General features: G+C 37.1%; 1 protein-coding gene across 2 annotated transcripts in view; it reads right to left on the bottom strand.

Moving 5' to 3' along the window:
- LOC136263252 (sodium/calcium exchanger 1-like) overlaps nucleotides 1-17,802 on the bottom strand; it is a 37,764-nt gene extending 19,962 nt beyond the window's left edge. For both annotated transcript variants that reach the window (XM_066057760.1, XM_066057759.1), the window contains exons 1-3: nucleotides 17,527-17,802; nucleotides 1,860-2,202; nucleotides 1,599-1,805 (exon numbers count right to left, since the gene is read on the bottom strand). In XM_066057760.1, the coding sequence (XP_065913832.1) occupies nucleotides 1,599-1,805; nucleotides 1,860-2,202; nucleotides 17,527-17,766 (790 nt within the window). In that variant the 5' untranslated portion in view covers nucleotides 17,767-17,802. The remainder of the gene's footprint in view (nucleotides 1-1,598; nucleotides 1,806-1,859; nucleotides 2,203-17,526) is intronic.
- Nucleotides 17,803-19,466: the final 1,664 nt, after the last annotated feature.

Raw genomic sequence — 19,466 nt, 5'->3', positions numbered from 1 at the left:
GAGCAAGGGACTCCAACTCCATAGTTGCCTGTATCTTATTTTCGTATGCACATATACCGCTAATACAATTACCTTACCACCTAGTCATTTTGTGCCCCACTCTATCATGATAGTGCATTCACGTGATCTGTAATCAAATAGAGTGGCTGTGGTAATTAAAAGTCACTTAAATTAAAAGCACCGTTATCACCTAATATTACAGTGACCCCAATATTTCACACTACTTGTAGGAAAGGTGTATTACTAACCATATGCCACATTATCCTAAATTTCAAAAAATTTACTTACCATGTATTGGGTGTTTGATCTTTTCACTGAAGCCATGCAAGTATTGGTATTATGAGTCATATGGGGGTATTATGAGTCACCATGTTCATAAGGTCATTGTTTCATGTTGAATTATGGTAAATGTTATGGAAACATTTGCAGAAACTCTAAAGATTGTCAAAACACCTTAGTTAACTTAGTACGTACACTTAATATCTTTGTCGTGCTTACTACATGGTAAGATGTACAGGTAGCTAATCTGGAATGGTATTTCTATAGTGACATAGTTTAAAGTCCTGTGTAACCTCTTAATTGGATTTGTGGTTAGCTTATGATCACTCTTTATGTTGGTAGCATCTTTTTCATCTTAAATATGCATGATTCAACCTATTAAATTTATTTTAAACTATGTGACCTGCTATACTCCCTGACCCATAATACCAGCATCTACTCTAAGTAAAATTTTACTTTTGCATCTAGTAGTTTCCCCGAGCATTCAACTTTAGGGGACGTGTCCAGTAGTTGCCTTGAGCATTCGACTTTACGGGACGCAAAAAGTAGAGGGTTAGGGTCGGGTTCAGCCTTGGTTTCTTCTTCACCTTTAGGTTACATTCTTCTTACTATATATACCTCTGTAACAGACTGTAATAGATTGAATGTAACTCACTAGCTACTATAGTTTATTTTATATTTTTGTATAATCAACACCTTTTGTAAAATTATTAACACTAGTAGGTATATAATACAAGTTTTGTTTTCTTTGTACAGTCAGTTGTGGTGTGAAATAGTGAATTGTTGGTAGCTTCAACATATAGTGCTAGCTTGTATAAACTTGCTGTGCTACACCTTGATATACTGACACTACTACTTGAGTAGTATTTATAAGATAGAAAAGTAGGGTTAGTGGGTAGCTAGCGGTGGTAGCACAGTGGTATAGCATGTCTGCCTAAAGCACCAGCAGTCCAAGGTTCAAGCCCAGGATGAGTTTTGTGATTTTTTGTTTTCATTTGGTGACCCTATTATGTCTAAGTTTTACTGTTGGTTCAATAGCGAGCCCGGCTTATTGAACCGACTTTTGGTTCAGTAACCACTGCCATTAAAATTCAGTGTGGCTACCTAAAAATTCATGTGGGCATGCAGTGATGGGAAAAGGGATAAAATAATGATGGTTTAAGGTGGACTTGCATTTTGTGCATGAGGTAAAAATGTGTGAATGAGTGTGCCCACCCATCCCTGAAGGCCTGACTACACCACTGATAGCAACGTTACTTCCTTGGCCTTGAAGTTTGCCAGTTTATAAAGACATTTAATGTAAATGGATGTGAACTTACGGACATCATCATCAAATAATAGTACAAATGCCATGACACTATTTGTATTTTGAGCACAGGTAGATAGTGAGTCTTTCCGTATTATCAAATCAAAAAATTCATATGATTCATATATAGTATCATTGGTTATAGAAATACTAAAAGAGGCATTAGTAGATCCAGCTGGAAATATGACATTATATGGTCCAGAAGTGAAATCCACACCTTCTACATAATTATGTGTGACACTTAACATGGGTAATATCCTTTAAGCTGACTTACCAGTTGCAGTAGAAATATTACTTACTTCAACTTGCACTGTAATATCCACAGATAATGGGTTGCTAAGAAGTAATTCAAATGATACTGTACTGTTGCTCTCATAAATATTGAAGTAATAGTGTTGGAATTCAACACTGAAAACATGACAATTTCTACAGCCATTAGCTAATGCTTGAATAAGTTCATGAGAAAAATTACTGTATGGTGTCCACATCTTGATGCGAGAACAAGCTCCTCCAATGCCAAAAAGATAGGTAGTTCCAATATATAAATAGCGATCATAAAAATTGTCACATAATGTAGTATGTGAAACATAAATAGAGTGTACAATCCTATCACCAATCTGTAAATATATGGAGCAGTTAAGAGAACTTTCTGCATGAGTTATTGTACCATTATGCAAGACTTTCAGCACCAGTGCTGTAAAGCCTCAATAAAATATTGTAAATAGCTGCAGTAGTATTATTAACCAGGATGCTTATAGTAAGACCTAATTTTGCTATATGTGTTAACTTTATAGCTGACAACGTTTTAGTACTACTTTCTAGTTTTACTTTTTGATATAAGCCATCTCAATGTAAAAGAGACGTATCCATAAAAGCAAACACAATCATGCAATTTTAAACATACAAGTGTGCCTACCATAATTTGCTTTTTTTCATTGTAAAATAATTTTTGTATGTATGAAAATTTCTTACACAAAATTTTTCAATATAATATTGACCTACTCTAATAGAGCAGTCATTCACATAAATCATACAAAAATATTTACACATGAAAATTTTTTATCACCAAAATTTTTAAATAATATGAATCAGGGTATTTTGTGGCACAGGAGAATGTGCTGCAGGAATGCAGTAAATTACCATTGGAGCAATTTTATCCGAAAGAATAATGGAGAACCACCAAGCAGTGTGTGCCAGCACTCCAAAGTTACAGAGTTTCATATTATTTGTGACTGAGTATTAGAAAATCACACATGTGAACACAGTTTTAATTCACAGAAAAATGTATTTTAATATTTCAAAGCATTGTAGCTAATTATTATTATTATCATTATTACTGTCTTTCAGTGGGCAGCACCCGTACAGAAGGTTTGACAGCATGTAACTTGCACTGCAGCTTTGAGTTATCTAACCTAACCTAAACAGGGCATACAACTTAGACATTACTTAATAATGGGAAACAAAAAGGAAAATCCTTTCAACCCCACAAACTGCAAGCCACCTAACTCACCAACCCTGGATGTACTGTTACATGAATGGAATTTTTGCTGAAGACAGAGTTATTCATTATCTTTAAGAGCTCTGCTTTAAGAGTACCCATGATTTGTTGTGCCATTTTAGATACGTTTTTTTCACAACTGTTGCAGCATTACATTACCAGTCAACAAAAGGAGTGGGGATGGGAGGTGGTGGGAGTGGGATGTGTGCAAAAGATAGACTCCAAAATTGATGGGAATGGTATTTGAAGGCACCAGTTCAGAGCATGAACAAACTTGGCAGAGGTATATCTTATGAAACAGACATAATATACTGTATTATACTTTCAGCTCTGATCTCTGTTTGTCAGTTCAAGTGCTTGGACCTTCTATAACACATTCAATATCCACAGAGCTGTAGACAAGGGTGGTGATTATACAGGCCACCAGAAAAACCATCTGGACCTGATGAGTTACAGAAAAGTTTGTGTGGAAACTTTTAGCCTGACAGTGCAAAAACTTCATACTGGTGTTATTTCATGTTAGGCTATTGCACCCATATGGTTGATTTTGTAAATCTGGTTTCACTTTTAGTTTTGCAATTTCTGGTGGGGTTCTTCTGAACCGTCCAAACACCTACTTATAAGTGCAGGAAGCAGCTTCTTTTAGGAGGTGTTAGGATTAGTCAAATATTGTGTGAACGTACGATGCCAGATCCTAACTACATAGCACTACCCCTAGAAGATACAGTATTTGGAGAATATTAATATCAGTATGCAAGCACACTAGCATGTTAAGCATGCTACATAACATGCGAATCATGCCAGCTTATAATTAAGGTGGCCATCAATTAATTTTTTCATGCCCCCTGAAATTAAATCTGTGAATGGTTTTAACAGTTCATAAATACTTTTAAATAGTAAGCATTTACAACAGAGTTCAGCTGATGATAGGTAGCTAAGCATTTGTGCAGCTAGCCGTAGAGCAGCTAGCAACAATTTTTGCAAGAATGGGATAAAAGCGCTAAATTTTCAGGGAAGTTGAAAATGGTACATGGTAGTAAATAATTTGATACATGGCACTGCATCAAAATTATTGTCATAGAGGTTTTGAAGCTTTAGAATGATCTTATTAAGTTAATCAATTTTAACTGGCCAGAGAGCCACACAAATGTATTTTGAAAGGATTTAATTATAAGTCTATATAGCATTAATTTAGTTCAGTATTACAGATGCAATTAGAAAATCTTTTAAAATGCAGTGAAATTAACTGTTTTGTGTTTTAGAAGGTAAAGTACAGGCTCAATTGAATAGAAATACATTTATAACTTTACACTCCCTTGTACTTAATGGGGTAGTAATAGAATGTGTAAATCCTGTTCCCTTTCATAAGTAACTATGTCTGGGATAATCGGTCTTATTGCCTATTTAATTGTATCAAGAAATGCCAGTTTTAAGTATTTATTGTGTTGTAGCTTGGCAATAGTGAAGCTAATTTTCACACACTTTACACCAATTCCTTACCTTCCAGAGCATGGTAGCCAACAGCTAAGTTTCCTGATTTTAGATAGTTTTGTTTAAACCTCAAGGATGACTGTATCAGGCAAGTTCTGAGCTCCAGTAGAGATGTTGAACTGAGAGTCAGAGGCTGTTTACAAAATGAAGAGGACCATATATGCATATAGGGATGCAATTATAGACCATCCGGATCTCAAAACTATAAAGGAATTTATAGCACAGGACTTGATTCAACACCACTGAACTGTACAGTCAGATACAGCCATCCCCTGGTTGGCCAGAGACATTTGTACTGGACTTGGGAAAAGCAGCCAGCAAGACCATTCAAGCCTGACTGATTTTGACAGTGAAATTTGATACTATATATGTGGTGAAAAATCAATCCTGCTGTCATGACAATAAGACCAGTTTTCCCAGAGCCAGTCACATATTTCAATACCTCACCTACATGGAGTTTAACTTCCATTCCTGGGATTTAACCAGCTAAAAGAAATAGGACAAAAAAGAGGACAAAGGTAAGTCCATGATATGTGGTGCATTGTACAGTAGTATGCCAAAAGGCACCTGTCTGACTGAAGCGAGGTCTAACAGTGAAAAACAATCAAGTCAGTAATCTTAGATGTTATTGAGTTATGCTTGGCAGAATGTATTAGTCAGTCAGTAGAGAGTTCAACTGAAAGAATTTTTTGCAACAACTTATGAGCATTGCAGGCAATAATGAATGGCTTAACCAATACAGTATTGTGAGGTTGGTTTCTGGTCAATCTTATTTTTGTGAGAAAGCAAACCTCCATTGTCCTTAACATACAGTACTACAATACTTTGTGATGCCCTACCTTTTGGATCTGATCATAATACAGTATGATAGTACTGTGTACTAGGGATCACAAAGGTTTGAACATGGTCCATGAAAAAATATCACTAGCGTAGGGGTGGGCGGTATCTCGGTTATATCGTCAAACTGCAATATTCTGATGAAACGATACCAATATCGTCAAAAATCCTTGGAAACGATATTATCACGATATCAAGAATACCACGGCGTTGATTCGTATTAACTACTGTAAACATGATCCAGGGATCCAGGTAAGGATCTAGATACATACAGAGGGGATATTGAAATATTATAGATCGAGATACTCTAATACTGAGAGTAGTCACCAATACTCTAATAGAGCAGTCAAGTGCACTCTAATAGAGTATTCATACGAATATGAAGTAGTTACTAACAGATTTGTCATTGTGATAAGGGACTTATTAGTATTTATACACATTGTAGCATTATATATAAAATGTGGCAATGCAAAACTGAGTATGAACTTATTTTGCTACAGTCAGCAGTTCTTAAGTAATGCATGGGAATCTGTAGAACTCTTGAATTTATGTCACGTACTAGGGTATACAAGACACATCCTCACTACACTTAATTTTTTGCAGCAAAATTGAAGTCTTCCTGATGTCTGTATCTCAATGCATAGTTCAATGAATGGTGTATTATGTTATTTTTTACATCCATTCATGCTGCTGTATTCAGTGTATTGTCACTTGTGTAGGCAGGTACAGTATAGAGCACCTGTCAAAATATGAAAGAAATATCGTGATAATTAGTAATATCGTGATATTTTCCCCATGATATATCGTGACAATAAAATTTCAATACTGCCCAGCCCTACACTAGCCTCTCTCTTTTCCCAAATGATGATGTGACAGTATTGGTTAGTTAAAACTAAGCCCAAACAAGCCTCCAAAATGCTTTCAACAAGTTGCTATGGAATAATAAAAAATTATTAAACGGAATTATCTAGTGACTGACTGAGTAACTTACTGACTGATGCTTTCAGACAAGCATAACTTGATAGTGGCTAAGGCTACGGGCTTGATTTTTTCTCTGTTTGTCATTGCTTCAGCAGGACACGTGCATTTTGGCATACCACAGTATGTATAATGCATTCTTCATGGACTTACTAGTGTCCTCATTTACATCCAATTCATCTTTGCTGACAGTGAAAGATGTCAATTTGGTGGTAGCATGTGATGGCTTCCAAATTTGTCTGTATTTTTCATAGTGGTCACTTTGATTGCAGATTGAGGTGCTTTTCAAACAGTTCTTGATTCATTATGCTGTGTAACGGGTTGAACATATGTAGCTGACAATGAAGCGCAATGGATACTTCAATTTTAACACAATAATTGCTAGCTGGGGCATGTGGCACCATTTCCTTCTTTTGATGTGGAATGCATGGATTCACCAGTCATAATAATTTCATTTTACAACAAAGTTAATAAACAAGTTCACAAAAAAATTTGGAATTTTCAACTAGAGTAGGGACCATAGCACATCAATAAAAGTACTGAAACAAGCTGGAGTAGTGCATGATATTAAATTACAGTAAAACAAGAAGTGTTATATCCCTACTATGCATTTTCCAATTATGGTATCTTGAGCACAGTAGGGATATAGCACTTCTTGCTGTTTTATTGTGATATAATAATATTGTGCATATATTACTCCAGCTTATTTCAGTACCTTTTATCAATATGCCATAGTCTCTATTCTCATTGAAAATTCCAAACTTTTGTGTACTTGTATTGAAAACCATAAGGTGGGTGCGAAAAGGAAGAAATTCCAGTAAAAACAAACGATGACATTTGGGACCCAGTCTGGGAAAACTGAACTTATTGCTCATTTAAAAGTATTGAGAAATGTCGGTTTTAAGCATTCAGTGTGTTGTAGCTCACCAATGTTTGAAGTATGTGTACCATGTTTTACACCAATTGCTTACCTTTGAGAACATCCACAGCAGAAGGAGAAATTTCCTACCATTTTTTAAACTCAATGTTGATTGTACCAGGCAAGCTCCAAAATGGGTGGAAGGAAAGCAAGGGACTGTTTAATAAATTCAAGAGGAAGACGTAGGGATGAATTAGGCTAAGTTATAGGCCATTCAGCTAGGTCTCAAAACTGGCTAAAATGAAAAGACAAGTACAGCACTGGTCTTTACCACAGAGCTGTACAACCACACACAGCTATGCAGACTGGCCATAACTCCACTAGGGCTCCAGACCACTAGTATGGATTGCCACTAAGCTTGGGAAAAGCAGTCAGCAAAAGCAGACCTCTCAAGTCTGCTGATTTTGATTATGAAATTTGGTAGTTTATTCATGTAGCATTGTGTCTCGGTGAAAAATCAAATTTGATGTCATGGGCGATAAGACCAATTTTCCCAGACCCAGTCACATTTAAAGAACTGAAAGCACTATGTTTCTACTGACCACTTGGCACAGTTTCTCACCAGAAATATTAATCTATAGCGTATAAGCAATAATGGATACTCCTGCAGTTCTATCAAGCAGCTTTCTACACTGAGACCTTGAGATTACTAATCTTCTGTTTTCGCACACTTATGAAAGTTGCCATAAACTGCAAACAAGTTACCTGATTGCCTTGAAACCGGCACACAGAAAGGGATATAAAAGCGCATCTTGGTTCCAAGCTTGGCTTGAATACAGGAAACAGTCAAGGAGTTATTAATGATTAATCACAAAAGAATAATACCAATATGTTGTCATACCCAGAAGGTAAACCGCTTATGGGAAGAAGCTGAAAATTGGTATGTGGATAGGTTAACTATTGATATAGGGTTGGCAATGAAAGAAATCAATCTCTATAGTTTCTCCTCCAACTCTGGGTGATCAATTCTACCAAAGTTTACACCAAAACTGTAGGCTAATAATATGGTGATTCCCCATGCCATTTCTAAACTTTTTTTGCAATTTCTCAGTTTTTAAATAAAATGGGCAGTAGCATCAGCATTGTGAGTGTGCTTCAATGCTTCCATGTTGGCACATGAACACTATAAAGCTCTACTTATAAGGTATTTAAGGTTCAAAAAAGTGTCTGAGAGTTAGTAAACCAACCTTGCACTTTGTTAAGTGAGTTTCAGAGGGTTGATTTTTTATTACAGACCCATCAAGCACCTTTTAGCAGAATTAAAGTACAGTAAATCACCTTTTAAACATGTGTACTTTATAGAACACCTTACCGAAAAACCAAAAAAATGGACACCAATCTAGATTTTCCTGCCCATTTTAATGCGTATGAGCCTGACATGCCTATATCCCAAACAGAAACCAAACATTTGCTCTCTACCAAACTCACTATAAACTATACCACTGGTAGGCTCCATCTCCTGAGTTACAAGTTAATTTAAAAGGAGTAATTTTTTTATTGCCAACCCTACTATTGAACCTCAAACCTTTTGTGGTTTGAAACTAATTAAATTGAACTAAATATGCGCCACAATTAAAGATACAGTGCGAAAACCAAATTGTAACCATTGTGCGATCAAGATTTGGCTAATAACAAACAATGACTTGCAACACCTACCAGATAAACTGCTCAGGGGAATGAGTTTAAAATTGGTGTATAGAAAGACTAATCATCTTAAAAAGGCCCCTCTATGGTTTAGAAGAATTGGATATAAAGCCATTGAGTTATAATAAGAAAAAACTATGTGTTGCAAGTGCGAGATTGAGATACCCAAGTCACCCTGTACAGAGTTCAGCTACTGTACTAACATATCACCCAGTAGAGAGTTCAACTATAATTAAACAAACAAGTCTCCCAGTAGAGAGTTTAGGTACAAACAAGTCACCCTGTAGAGAATTCAACTACAAACAATGTACCCTGTGGAGAATTCAGCCACAAACAAGTCACCCTGTAAAGAATTCAGCTATGTACATCAGAAGTCTCCACGTAGAAAGTTCCACTGCAACACTGTAGATGTATAGTTCAGCTACATTGGAAGTCTCCCAGTAGAGAGTTAAGCTACATACAACAAGTCACCAAGTAGAGAATTCAGTTACAAATAATCCACCTTGTAGCATGTTCAGATACAAAATGTAACCCTGTAGTTAGAAAGTACAGCCACAAAAAAAATCACCCTGTGGATAGTTCAGCTACATACAAACAATTGACCCTATAGAGAGTTCAACTGACTACACACTAAGAAGTCACTTATACAGTGTATTGATATCAATGTAAAACTCATAAAATCTAGTTTGGACTGTGTGAATATTCAAAGAAATGCACATGGCATGACTCAGCTAATATAAGCCCACACTGAATTTGCCTCAAGCAACACCTTGTGGGAGACTCACATCTTTATAGAGATTGTATTAGTTTGTTTCTTCTTTGTTTGATAGTATAGTCTAGAACATTAATTTAAGAACAAGCATGACTTGTTTCTGTATCAAAAAACCTTGACAATTTTGTTGACATACTACAATATGGCCATGTTTCGGGCAAGGCTTCAGACAAACAATTACAAATGAGTAGAAAACCAGCAATTCCAGATATATAAAACAAAACCAACCTCAACGAAGTCAAAATAGGTTACTTACTCTAATCTACATGTTGTAAACTACTAAATATTACTCAGCTAAAACTATTAGTACTTGACGTTCACTGTTGCTATGAATGACTGGTTATCAATAAATTCTACATGATGGCCATTAATTAGAGTTAATAAATAACATTTCATACATTGTATCAGTATCTACTTCCAGATGAATTATATTCATGGTTCATTTACTGTGCTGTAAAATAATAGCTAGCCAGACCAGTGGCATATCTACACTCTTGGGGCACTGAAGAGCAAAAAAACAAAAAACAAGAAGGGAGGACTGACAGACCTCCACCAACTATACAGATATAAGCTACATAAAAATCCCTGCATAGTTTGCTACACTACTCTCAATAGTGTGACTGCTTTATTAGAGTAATTGACTGCTTATTAGAGTAATTTACTGCATTATTAGAGTATCTCAATCTCACATACCATTGGTAGGGCAACAAAACTTTTGGTAGGGGCACAGGCTCACCTATAGCCCACCCCTAGATATGCCACTGAGCCAGCCTTCTTAGCATCAAAATACGTGTGCATGTGATTGATAACAGCAATAATGAAATTAGAGGTAGTGGGGTAAAAAGGGATGAGGGTGGGGATGTGAGACAGTTTACCTGGCCTTATCTCTAAATATCCAGACAAGTTGGGTTATTTTCACTCAGTGGGTCACAATTAAGTATTAATTTAACAACCTATGAAATGACTAGAGATGCAGAGATACTGATACTAGTATCAGTATTGAAATAAGCTATGAAATGAGACTCAGTGAAACCATACATGATTGTTATCCTCATGTTTGATGGCCATAAAACCAGCAAACTGCATATTTATGAAAAGATGGTCTATCAAACTACTATTGGAATTGTTAACTGTTTTGTGAGTAATGTCTTAGAGTGGCGAAGTATCAGTATCAAATCGGTATTGGCCATTTCCATCTAAAATGTACTCAGTGTCTGATCAGTAGTGAACATGTCATTTCAGTACATCACTAGAAATAAATGGTGGTAAAACACATCAGTTTCATTTTGACATTTTGTAATATGTATATCGGGAGTTTGTATATAAGTTAAACATTGTAGCTACTTTTACCAAAATGAGAATTATTATTATTATTACTAGAACTGCATCACATACAACCAAGTACATACACCAACGTGACAGCCCCCTGGTGAGGCTATTAGGTGGTGAAGACATGACTCCTAAATCAACTCAATATGTCACAGTAGTGACAGATATAACACAATAGTGGCATCGTAACTAAAGGCCACCAGTAGCTAAGTGCCAGTACATTATTGATTCATTGGTGTGGTAATGGCACAGTGATGTCATTGTGTACACAGTATATGTATACAAAACATACAGGAGAGAACTATACATTATTGCAGTATTGCATGCAGCAATACATTATAGGCAACATCACCAGATAAAAATTATTAGCCAATATACAGCACAGTATTAACATCAACTAGAGCTAAATAAGGTTCATCAGTGGTGTAGCAATGGCACAGTGATGGGTGACACACTATAATTATGCATACACAACTTGCAGGAGATAGCTACACAATACTGTAGGAGTATGCAAGACAGATGAACCAGATAAAGGAAGACAGCCAAGCCAGCCAGAGCCTAGTAACTAAGCCAGGTGAAGGTAAAAAAGATTAAACACGTATCATTCGATTGCCTGACACCAACACAAAGGACGTTCCCCATGCCAGCTGCACAAGATAAGATTGTTTACTTGCATTTTATATGTAACTGTATTGTAAAGAGCATGGCATGTGTTTTAATGCTTTCTTGTATTCTTTAATTACATATTTTATGTGAATGAAGTCACTGGCAGCTGGCATGGAGACTTGAGACATTACAAACATAAAAACTTACTTGTAATCTTCTTGTTTATGTGTAAAGTGACCTCTGGCTCTCCTGCAGTCACTCCACAGACATTCTCCTTCGTGCAATCTGTAATTAAGCAAGGGTGTGGTGCTGGGCATTATATAGAAATGCATGTATGGTCAAGTCATAAGCATGAACGGGTGCAACGATTATACAGTTGTGCCTTCGTTTACAGGCGAATCTATCCCCGGTTAGTTCATGTTTCTAGACCTCATAATTTTTGAGAACATTATTTATTTATTTGCATAATTTTAACCGCATTTCGTATTACCTTTAGTACTTGGTTATATAACTAGGCTTGGGGCACATACAGCCACCAATGGGACAATCCACTAATGGGGCATGTACAATAGTGCATGACCAGCACAATGTGTGTAGCCTAGCAGTGTAGGTGGAAAAAGTGCACATACACAGTAGCATATACAGTAAACATAAGTGATATATGCAATTACAATCATGATGGTCTGCCATTATTATGTTGTCTTGATTACCCAACCCGCATGGAAGACAATACAGTGACAAAGTGATCTCACTTCTGGCACTGAAAGGCTTCAGGTTGAGAGCTATGGGTTTTCACACACAAACTTATCAGCTGAAAACTGTGCCAGCGTGCCAGGCCCAATGGGGGTGGGCACTCGGCTACCAGTAGTTTTTGCAATGGCCTGCCAGGCCCAATGCAAAACTACTGGTAGCTGAGTGCCGGTAAATCAATGGTGTGGCAATGGCATAATGATGTGTAACACAATACTGTACAACATACAGGAGATGCAGTTTATACCATAGAACTGTATGCAGCAATGTATTATTGGCACTGAACACTGGATGGAAATAATTCAGCTAGCAAGCCAACTAAACGATGAACAGAAGTATACAAAACTTTACATCTAAAGTGGTACTTGTTCGCTAATCTCCTTCGCGCAATCTGAAATTAAAGCATGGGTGTGGTACTGGATGTTATATAGAATTATACGTATGTTTGTGTCATCAGCACGAACAGGAGTAACTATTATACGATTGTGCCTTCATTCACAGGCGAATCTATCCCCCATAACATTAACTTGAAGGGGCATAATGATGTCTTCTACTGGCTGTATAAAGGTAAGGTGAGTTTGAGGTGAGCTTAGTCTTGCAAAGCCAGACTGATGTGTTTTTTTGTCTTGTTTTTTTTTTTTTTTTTTTTCTTTTGCAACTGATAGCATGATTTCATCTATAAAACACATAAACAAACTCATTAAAATAAAATAAAACACGGCAAACAGATGAGTCAAGCTGAACCTCAGCCAAGCGCAGTTCAGCAGAGGTAGTGGGGTGCTCCACATGTACAGTACAGGTCTCACGGTCCTACTGCCCCGGATATAGGGATGCGGTGATTATGCAGGAATAATTTCGGGCATAATAGGCATGTGTGGGAATCAGGAATTATGTTAGAATTTTGAGGTGACTATAAAGCTTTAACAGTAGCAATTCCATTAAAAAAGATCAAGATACTGCATTAAGAATTCTGTCTAATGTTCCACTGCAGTAAGGGTTGATTGCTGCTAATTGGCGAAGCCCTAAACTTTTTAGACTTGTTAAAAGTGTCACATGCACCTTTCAGCTGCAATACTGTTCTGGTTAGGCTGCACTTTTTAACAGGTCTAAGAAGTTTAGGGCTTCGCCAATCAGCAGCAATCAAATTTCACCCTGACTGCAGTGGAACATTACACAGAATTCTTAATGCAGGTGTACCAGACCCTTTTTTCCCCCCGATGTCCACACAAAAGAAAAAAAGCGGTCTGGCTACATGAGACTAAGGTGAGCTAGGCTTCACCGGGATACTTGCTTTGCTGATTGAGTAAATTTATGTGTAATTCATAAAATTCATAGACTATTGCTAGTAGCTATAGTGCTATAGAGAGTTACAAACAAGCCACCTTGTAGAGAGTTTGGTTCCAACAAATCTCTGTAGATTGTTCAGCTACAAACAAGTTATGCACTTGTCAATTTCATGCCCCATCCCCCACCCCTGGGCATCCCCGCATCCCAAGTGGGGATTTGGCATTGCTTCTTGTCCCCAGCCCTGAAGCAATTGACAATTGTCCAATTCACTGGCTGATTTTCGGTAGTTGCATTTCTAAACAATAAAACCTCACTCACTATAATTTTACTAGCTACAGGTGTATACCAGGTAATTACTATTCACATGCATAAATATTGACTTAATCATCCTTGAGGTGTCAAATCCCCTACTAGGGGGAGGGGATTTGACAGCTGATTTTGTCCCAGTAGTGGGGAATTTGACACCACGATTTGTCAAATCCCCTGTATTCCCCACCTCCCGGTGGGGGATGACTGGGGGTGGGGAATGAAATTGACAAGTACATTAACTTGTAGAGTTTGCCTCTCTGTCCACTGTTTGAGTGTTTATTATTGATTTGTGTTATTATCTTTTATAAAAACTAAAACAACTAAAAAAAAAACCTTGTAGAGATTTCTGCTATAAGCCAGCCGAGCATACTGCTCATCAGTAGGATCCAGTATGGATGGTGTTGGCAGCAAAAGATTGGACTACTGCTGATGAAAGGAAATGGGAAAAATGCTCTTCTAGATAACAATAATGGCATATACAAATGGAGGTTGCTGGAGCTGAATGGAGAAAAGGTCAAGTCATTATAAAGTGTGATGTGTACAATTTGTACTGATTAACTGAGTTTAGTTTACCTGAGGGTTTACTAGATTCATGCAAAATGTATGTTGGCTGCTATAGCTCTGGGATGAAGCTTTCTTGCATGCTGATTTTTGTGATAAGACCCATTATAGTTCATAAATTAGTGCTCCCTTCCTTCATTTGGGGCTATGTGACTTGAAAAAACACGTGGTGGCTGGTCTGTAAGCTATATTGCCAGTTGATTGTAGTATGTGATGAATTCTTCATATTGTTCAGCAATTTGATGTCACATGATGTTCAGTTATGACAATCATCGGTGGATGCCTGCCCTACAAGTTTAATAGAATGGTGCATAGCTAGTAAATTTTGCATGCATGAGAGCAGCATTTGTTTACACTATAGGCATATACATAGCATAGGTAGCCGTAGGCCTTGTGTGCACACACGCTTCATATTTTTCTTCGATAATGTCTCACATGAAAGTTAGCATGTTTCTTGTGTGTGTGTGTGTGTGTGTGTGTGTGTGTGTGTGTGCGCATGTAGTTAAGTTGACATTATGCCGAACCATCAAATATTGGCTGGCTATGCCCCTGCAGCTGAGCAGTACAAGAGAATTCATGTAATAATTTATACAGTATTAATTTAAAAAAAATGCAAAGCAAAATGGAAATTTCTACAAAAGAATTCTGCTCTTGATCTTTATTTCTCTGCAGTAAAGAAGAAAAGGCAAGTAAAAGAAACTCCAAAGCCAGCCACAAGCTGGCTTTAGAGTATGTAAATACAAATAGAAGTGATATCTAATCAAAAAACAGCACTATCCAAGCTGTAAAAAGGGCATAGTCCCTAAAAAAGCCTGGGTGAAAAAGATGTAAAATCCAAGGTGGTGGCCAAGAAATGGCTATGACAGTAGGATTAATGACAAAATTTTAATAACAAATGAACATGGTGCGGCCTACTTTTGGGACCAAATTCATCTGAATTGACATTATTAAAATTTTTGCCATTAACTTACCATTTCTTGGCCACCAACTAGGGTTTTTCACCCTGGCTCTCTTGAGGACCACACCTTTTTACGGTTTTGAGATATATGTAGTAGGATATACAGTAGCAATACAACACAATTAGCATATGCATGTACTATTATTATTGTAGGCACAAGCCTACAGACCTTTAGTACACCATATATGAATTGTCATACTCCTGTATCTGTGTGGGCACCTGAACTCATGCTGTGTGTATGTGCCTGTGTACTATAAAGTATTAAAAATAAATGAATACATAAAACAGTAGTGAGATAGAGGTTTTTAATGGGTTTAAGCCCACATAATTTTCCAGAACTGCAAATTCTGCTCCAATGCCTCTAGTTGACATAACACATTTGTTTTTATACTACTCTGTAGCTACTTGCAACACAATTATTATAGTGATCGATACTGGTGCTTCTGTTAACCACAAGATTTACTATATCCTTATTAGGTACCATACCAGTGTGTTGTTGTTACCTCACAATGAATATATTTTATACCAATTCTAATCAGCCTATATGACTGGTACATGTCATGTACAATTATGGTTACAATCATATCAAGTCAATAGTGATGATTACACTAGTTATGCTGCTTCAGTCAAACCCTAGTGGCTATACACAATGTTGTTACTGTAGTACCACATGCACTTCTAGTAGTTCAATGTTTACTTGACAAGCATGTGTCACTTATCTATTTCCCACAGAGTTGAATTGAGCAGTAATAGAGGAAGTTATTGATTTGTGAGGGGATGGGCCATAGTATAGGATCTTTGGCAGCACACCTCTTCCTCTTAATGTACTACATTTACGCATCGCTTATTCAGTTGTTAATATATAGTCATCTAAGAGTTTGATGAATGTTTTGCTCAAAAACTGCTGCATGTAAGCATTGTTGAAGGTAGACTACTAGTCACAGTGATTATACGTGTACTAAAGCAATTATACACTGCACAAAAAATATGTTTCCTGATGTTTCGTGCATAACAAATTATGACAATTCCTTGAGTCAGAATCACCCGAACGTGTGTAATTCCTGAATTAAAGGAAATGTATATGGAATTGTGTAAGGAATTGTCACAATTAATTTATCTTTCGGTAATTATATGCACGAATGTACCTTTCAGAAAATGTGCATGAATTATGACAATTTTGTGATAAACTTATACACTTCCTGAAAATTTCATTCAAGTTTCATTACAGAAACATCATGGAAACATGTCTTTTAACGCAGTGATATAACTGGCTCTAAGCTATGTGATTCGTAATGTTTTCCTTGCCTGAACATATCAGTTTGTAACTGTGTTTTCATAATCATAATCATAACTATTAGGCCATGCCTATTTGATCTCATGTTGCTCGGGCCCGACCGACTACATTTTTCTTCAAATGGAATAATTTTGAAAATCACGTGTGCGGATCACGTGTACTTAATTAAAGACAACACATCGTCAGTACCCTCGTGATATAGTCCAAAAGGGACCATTGAAGATCGTCCAATGCTCTAAACTTGTAGAATACTATGGGAGAGCTCTTTTGGAGATATCTGATGCTACTAGAAGAGCATTAAACCTAGATTTTTAACTGTGTATATACTATTATAGCTACATTCATTATTTGCATTTTGTATGCTTTTGTTTAAAATTTTTATCATTTTCATACCGACCTAGCTACCTACCCAAATTTAAATTAATTTTGCCCGCGCAACATAAGATCAAATAGGTATGGCCTTATAGCTAATTATGAAACAGGACTCACTTCATTTGCTGACTGTTTGCTTTGTGTAGATTACACATTAAGAAAAGCTAGTTAGTTGCAAAATGTGTGATCGAAATCTTGTGTGGCGCGGCAACCTCGGTCCCGTCGGTGGCACTGAAATGTGTTCTACGTAGCTAGTTAGCTACACTGAAGATCTCATAACTAGCTATGTAGCTATTCTAGAATCTATATCAATACGTGTACCTAGACAAAGTATACCTGATGTTTCCCTTTGAATACATCCACAATTTCAGCTGTATGATTCTCTCGGCAGTTAAAATCTAAACATCTGCACCAGTCACTGTCAACTACTTTCGCCGCGTACACATCACTGCTGTAGCCATAATCAGTGCATACAGATTGTAAATCTGTCAAAGGGCTTATGTAACAAGAGCATCCTGACACAACTATAGGGAAAGAGAAGCAGAAAACCCATGCCACCCCAAACATTGGCACCATTTCAGTTAGCGAGCTAGTGTCAAGCTAATAAGCTTATTGAGAACACTAATTGTAACTAGCTAGCTAGCTATAGCCACAATTTATAACATACGAAGCCAGAGGCCAGTTGGAGGCTATCAAGCGCGTCACGCCGGAGTTACATGCATCATCGTCTGTATAATTAGCTATTGGCTAATTATTATAAGGCAGTGGTTATACTGAACCGAAAGTCGGTGTAATAACGCGTGCACTATTGAACCGACAGTCACGTGACACTTACGAAATCAAGGCTCACGGTAGTGAGTCGCGAAGCACAAAGCGCGCGCCCACAATAATAAACACGCGACCACTACTGTGAGTCACTTACATGAGGGATCGATTACGCAATCTTTTAAAATCTGCATGGCGAAATTTCAGGCTTACTAAAAAGATTCCATCTCGAAACATGCCCTGTGTTTAAGATTTGGATGGCAATCTGTTAACTTGCCTCAGACCGGTGTACACCCCTTTGTGTGGAGCATGCCTTTACTTGTCCCCGTGGCGGGTTTCCATCTATCCGCCACAATGAAGTCAGGGATTTAACTGCAAGTCTGTTGAGTGAAACACAATTAATAGGAACAGTGATGATATTGCGGAAAATATGAATGCAGTTAAACAAACTGATGTAATTCTGCCGGATTTTGCCAAGGCGTTTGACAAAGTTCCCCATGCATGTACGTCTTTGCCATAAGCTTAGCCATCTTGGGATTAATGGTCCCCTCCTCGAGTGGATCAAGAGTTTTTTAACTGATAGGACACAGCAGGTCATAGTAAATGGAGAAAAACGCTCTGTATGATCCACGGTGTCCTCGGGTGTTCTACAAGGAACAGTCCTATAGTTCCCCTTTTATTTTTGTGCTTTATTAATGATATTACCAAAGATATTTCTTCCTCTATTAAATTATATGCAGACGATGTGCTAATTTATAGATGTATTGATCCAGATGATGATTGCAAAATACTCCAAAGAGACTTACTTATCCTTGAAAACTGGGCACATAAGTGGAACATGTGTTTCAGCCCATCCAAATGTGAATTCTTAAGAATTACTAATAATAAAGACATTGTCAAGTTCCAATATTCAATTCTAAACTCACAGATTAGAGAAGTACAGCAAGCCAAATACTTAGGTGTGACACTAAACAACAAGTTTATATGGTCTGACCACATCCAAATCATAACTATAAAGGCAAATTCATCATATGGCTTTATACGACGGAATTTCAATACTTGCCCAACCAACATCAAGAGTTCACTCTATTTAAGTCTTGTAAGACGTATATATCAGTGGCGGATTTAGGGGGGTTTCAAGGTTTCCACGGAAACCCCTTTGAAAAATGATTGTGTAACAATTAAACGTTTTAATTATCGCGGCGTGCGTGTCGATCGAGATATTCTAATAGAGCAGTCACAGTAGCTACTAAAGTAGTGTGTAGGAAGTCATTTAATATATTTTATGTACTATTACTAGGCTGTGACCTTTTTTTTTTTTAGTCTCACCTTACCAAACCAGACAATGTAGTGCAAACTTTTGCGTATCTCATGTCAATATATATATATCTCCACCTTCTAAACTGGAAACCCCCTTTATAAATTCTAGATCCGCCACTGTATATGCATGCAGTATTCGGTCACTACATTGCAACAATGAGATTCAACTCATTGAAGCTGTCCAGAGAAGA

This window comes from Dysidea avara, chromosome 8 (assembly GCF_963678975.1).
Source record: "Dysidea avara chromosome 8, odDysAvar1.4, whole genome shotgun sequence".
Lineage (NCBI taxonomy): Eukaryota > Metazoa > Porifera > Demospongiae > Dictyoceratida > Dysideidae > Dysidea > Dysidea avara.
This window is presented reverse-complemented; position numbering and strand designations above follow the sequence as displayed.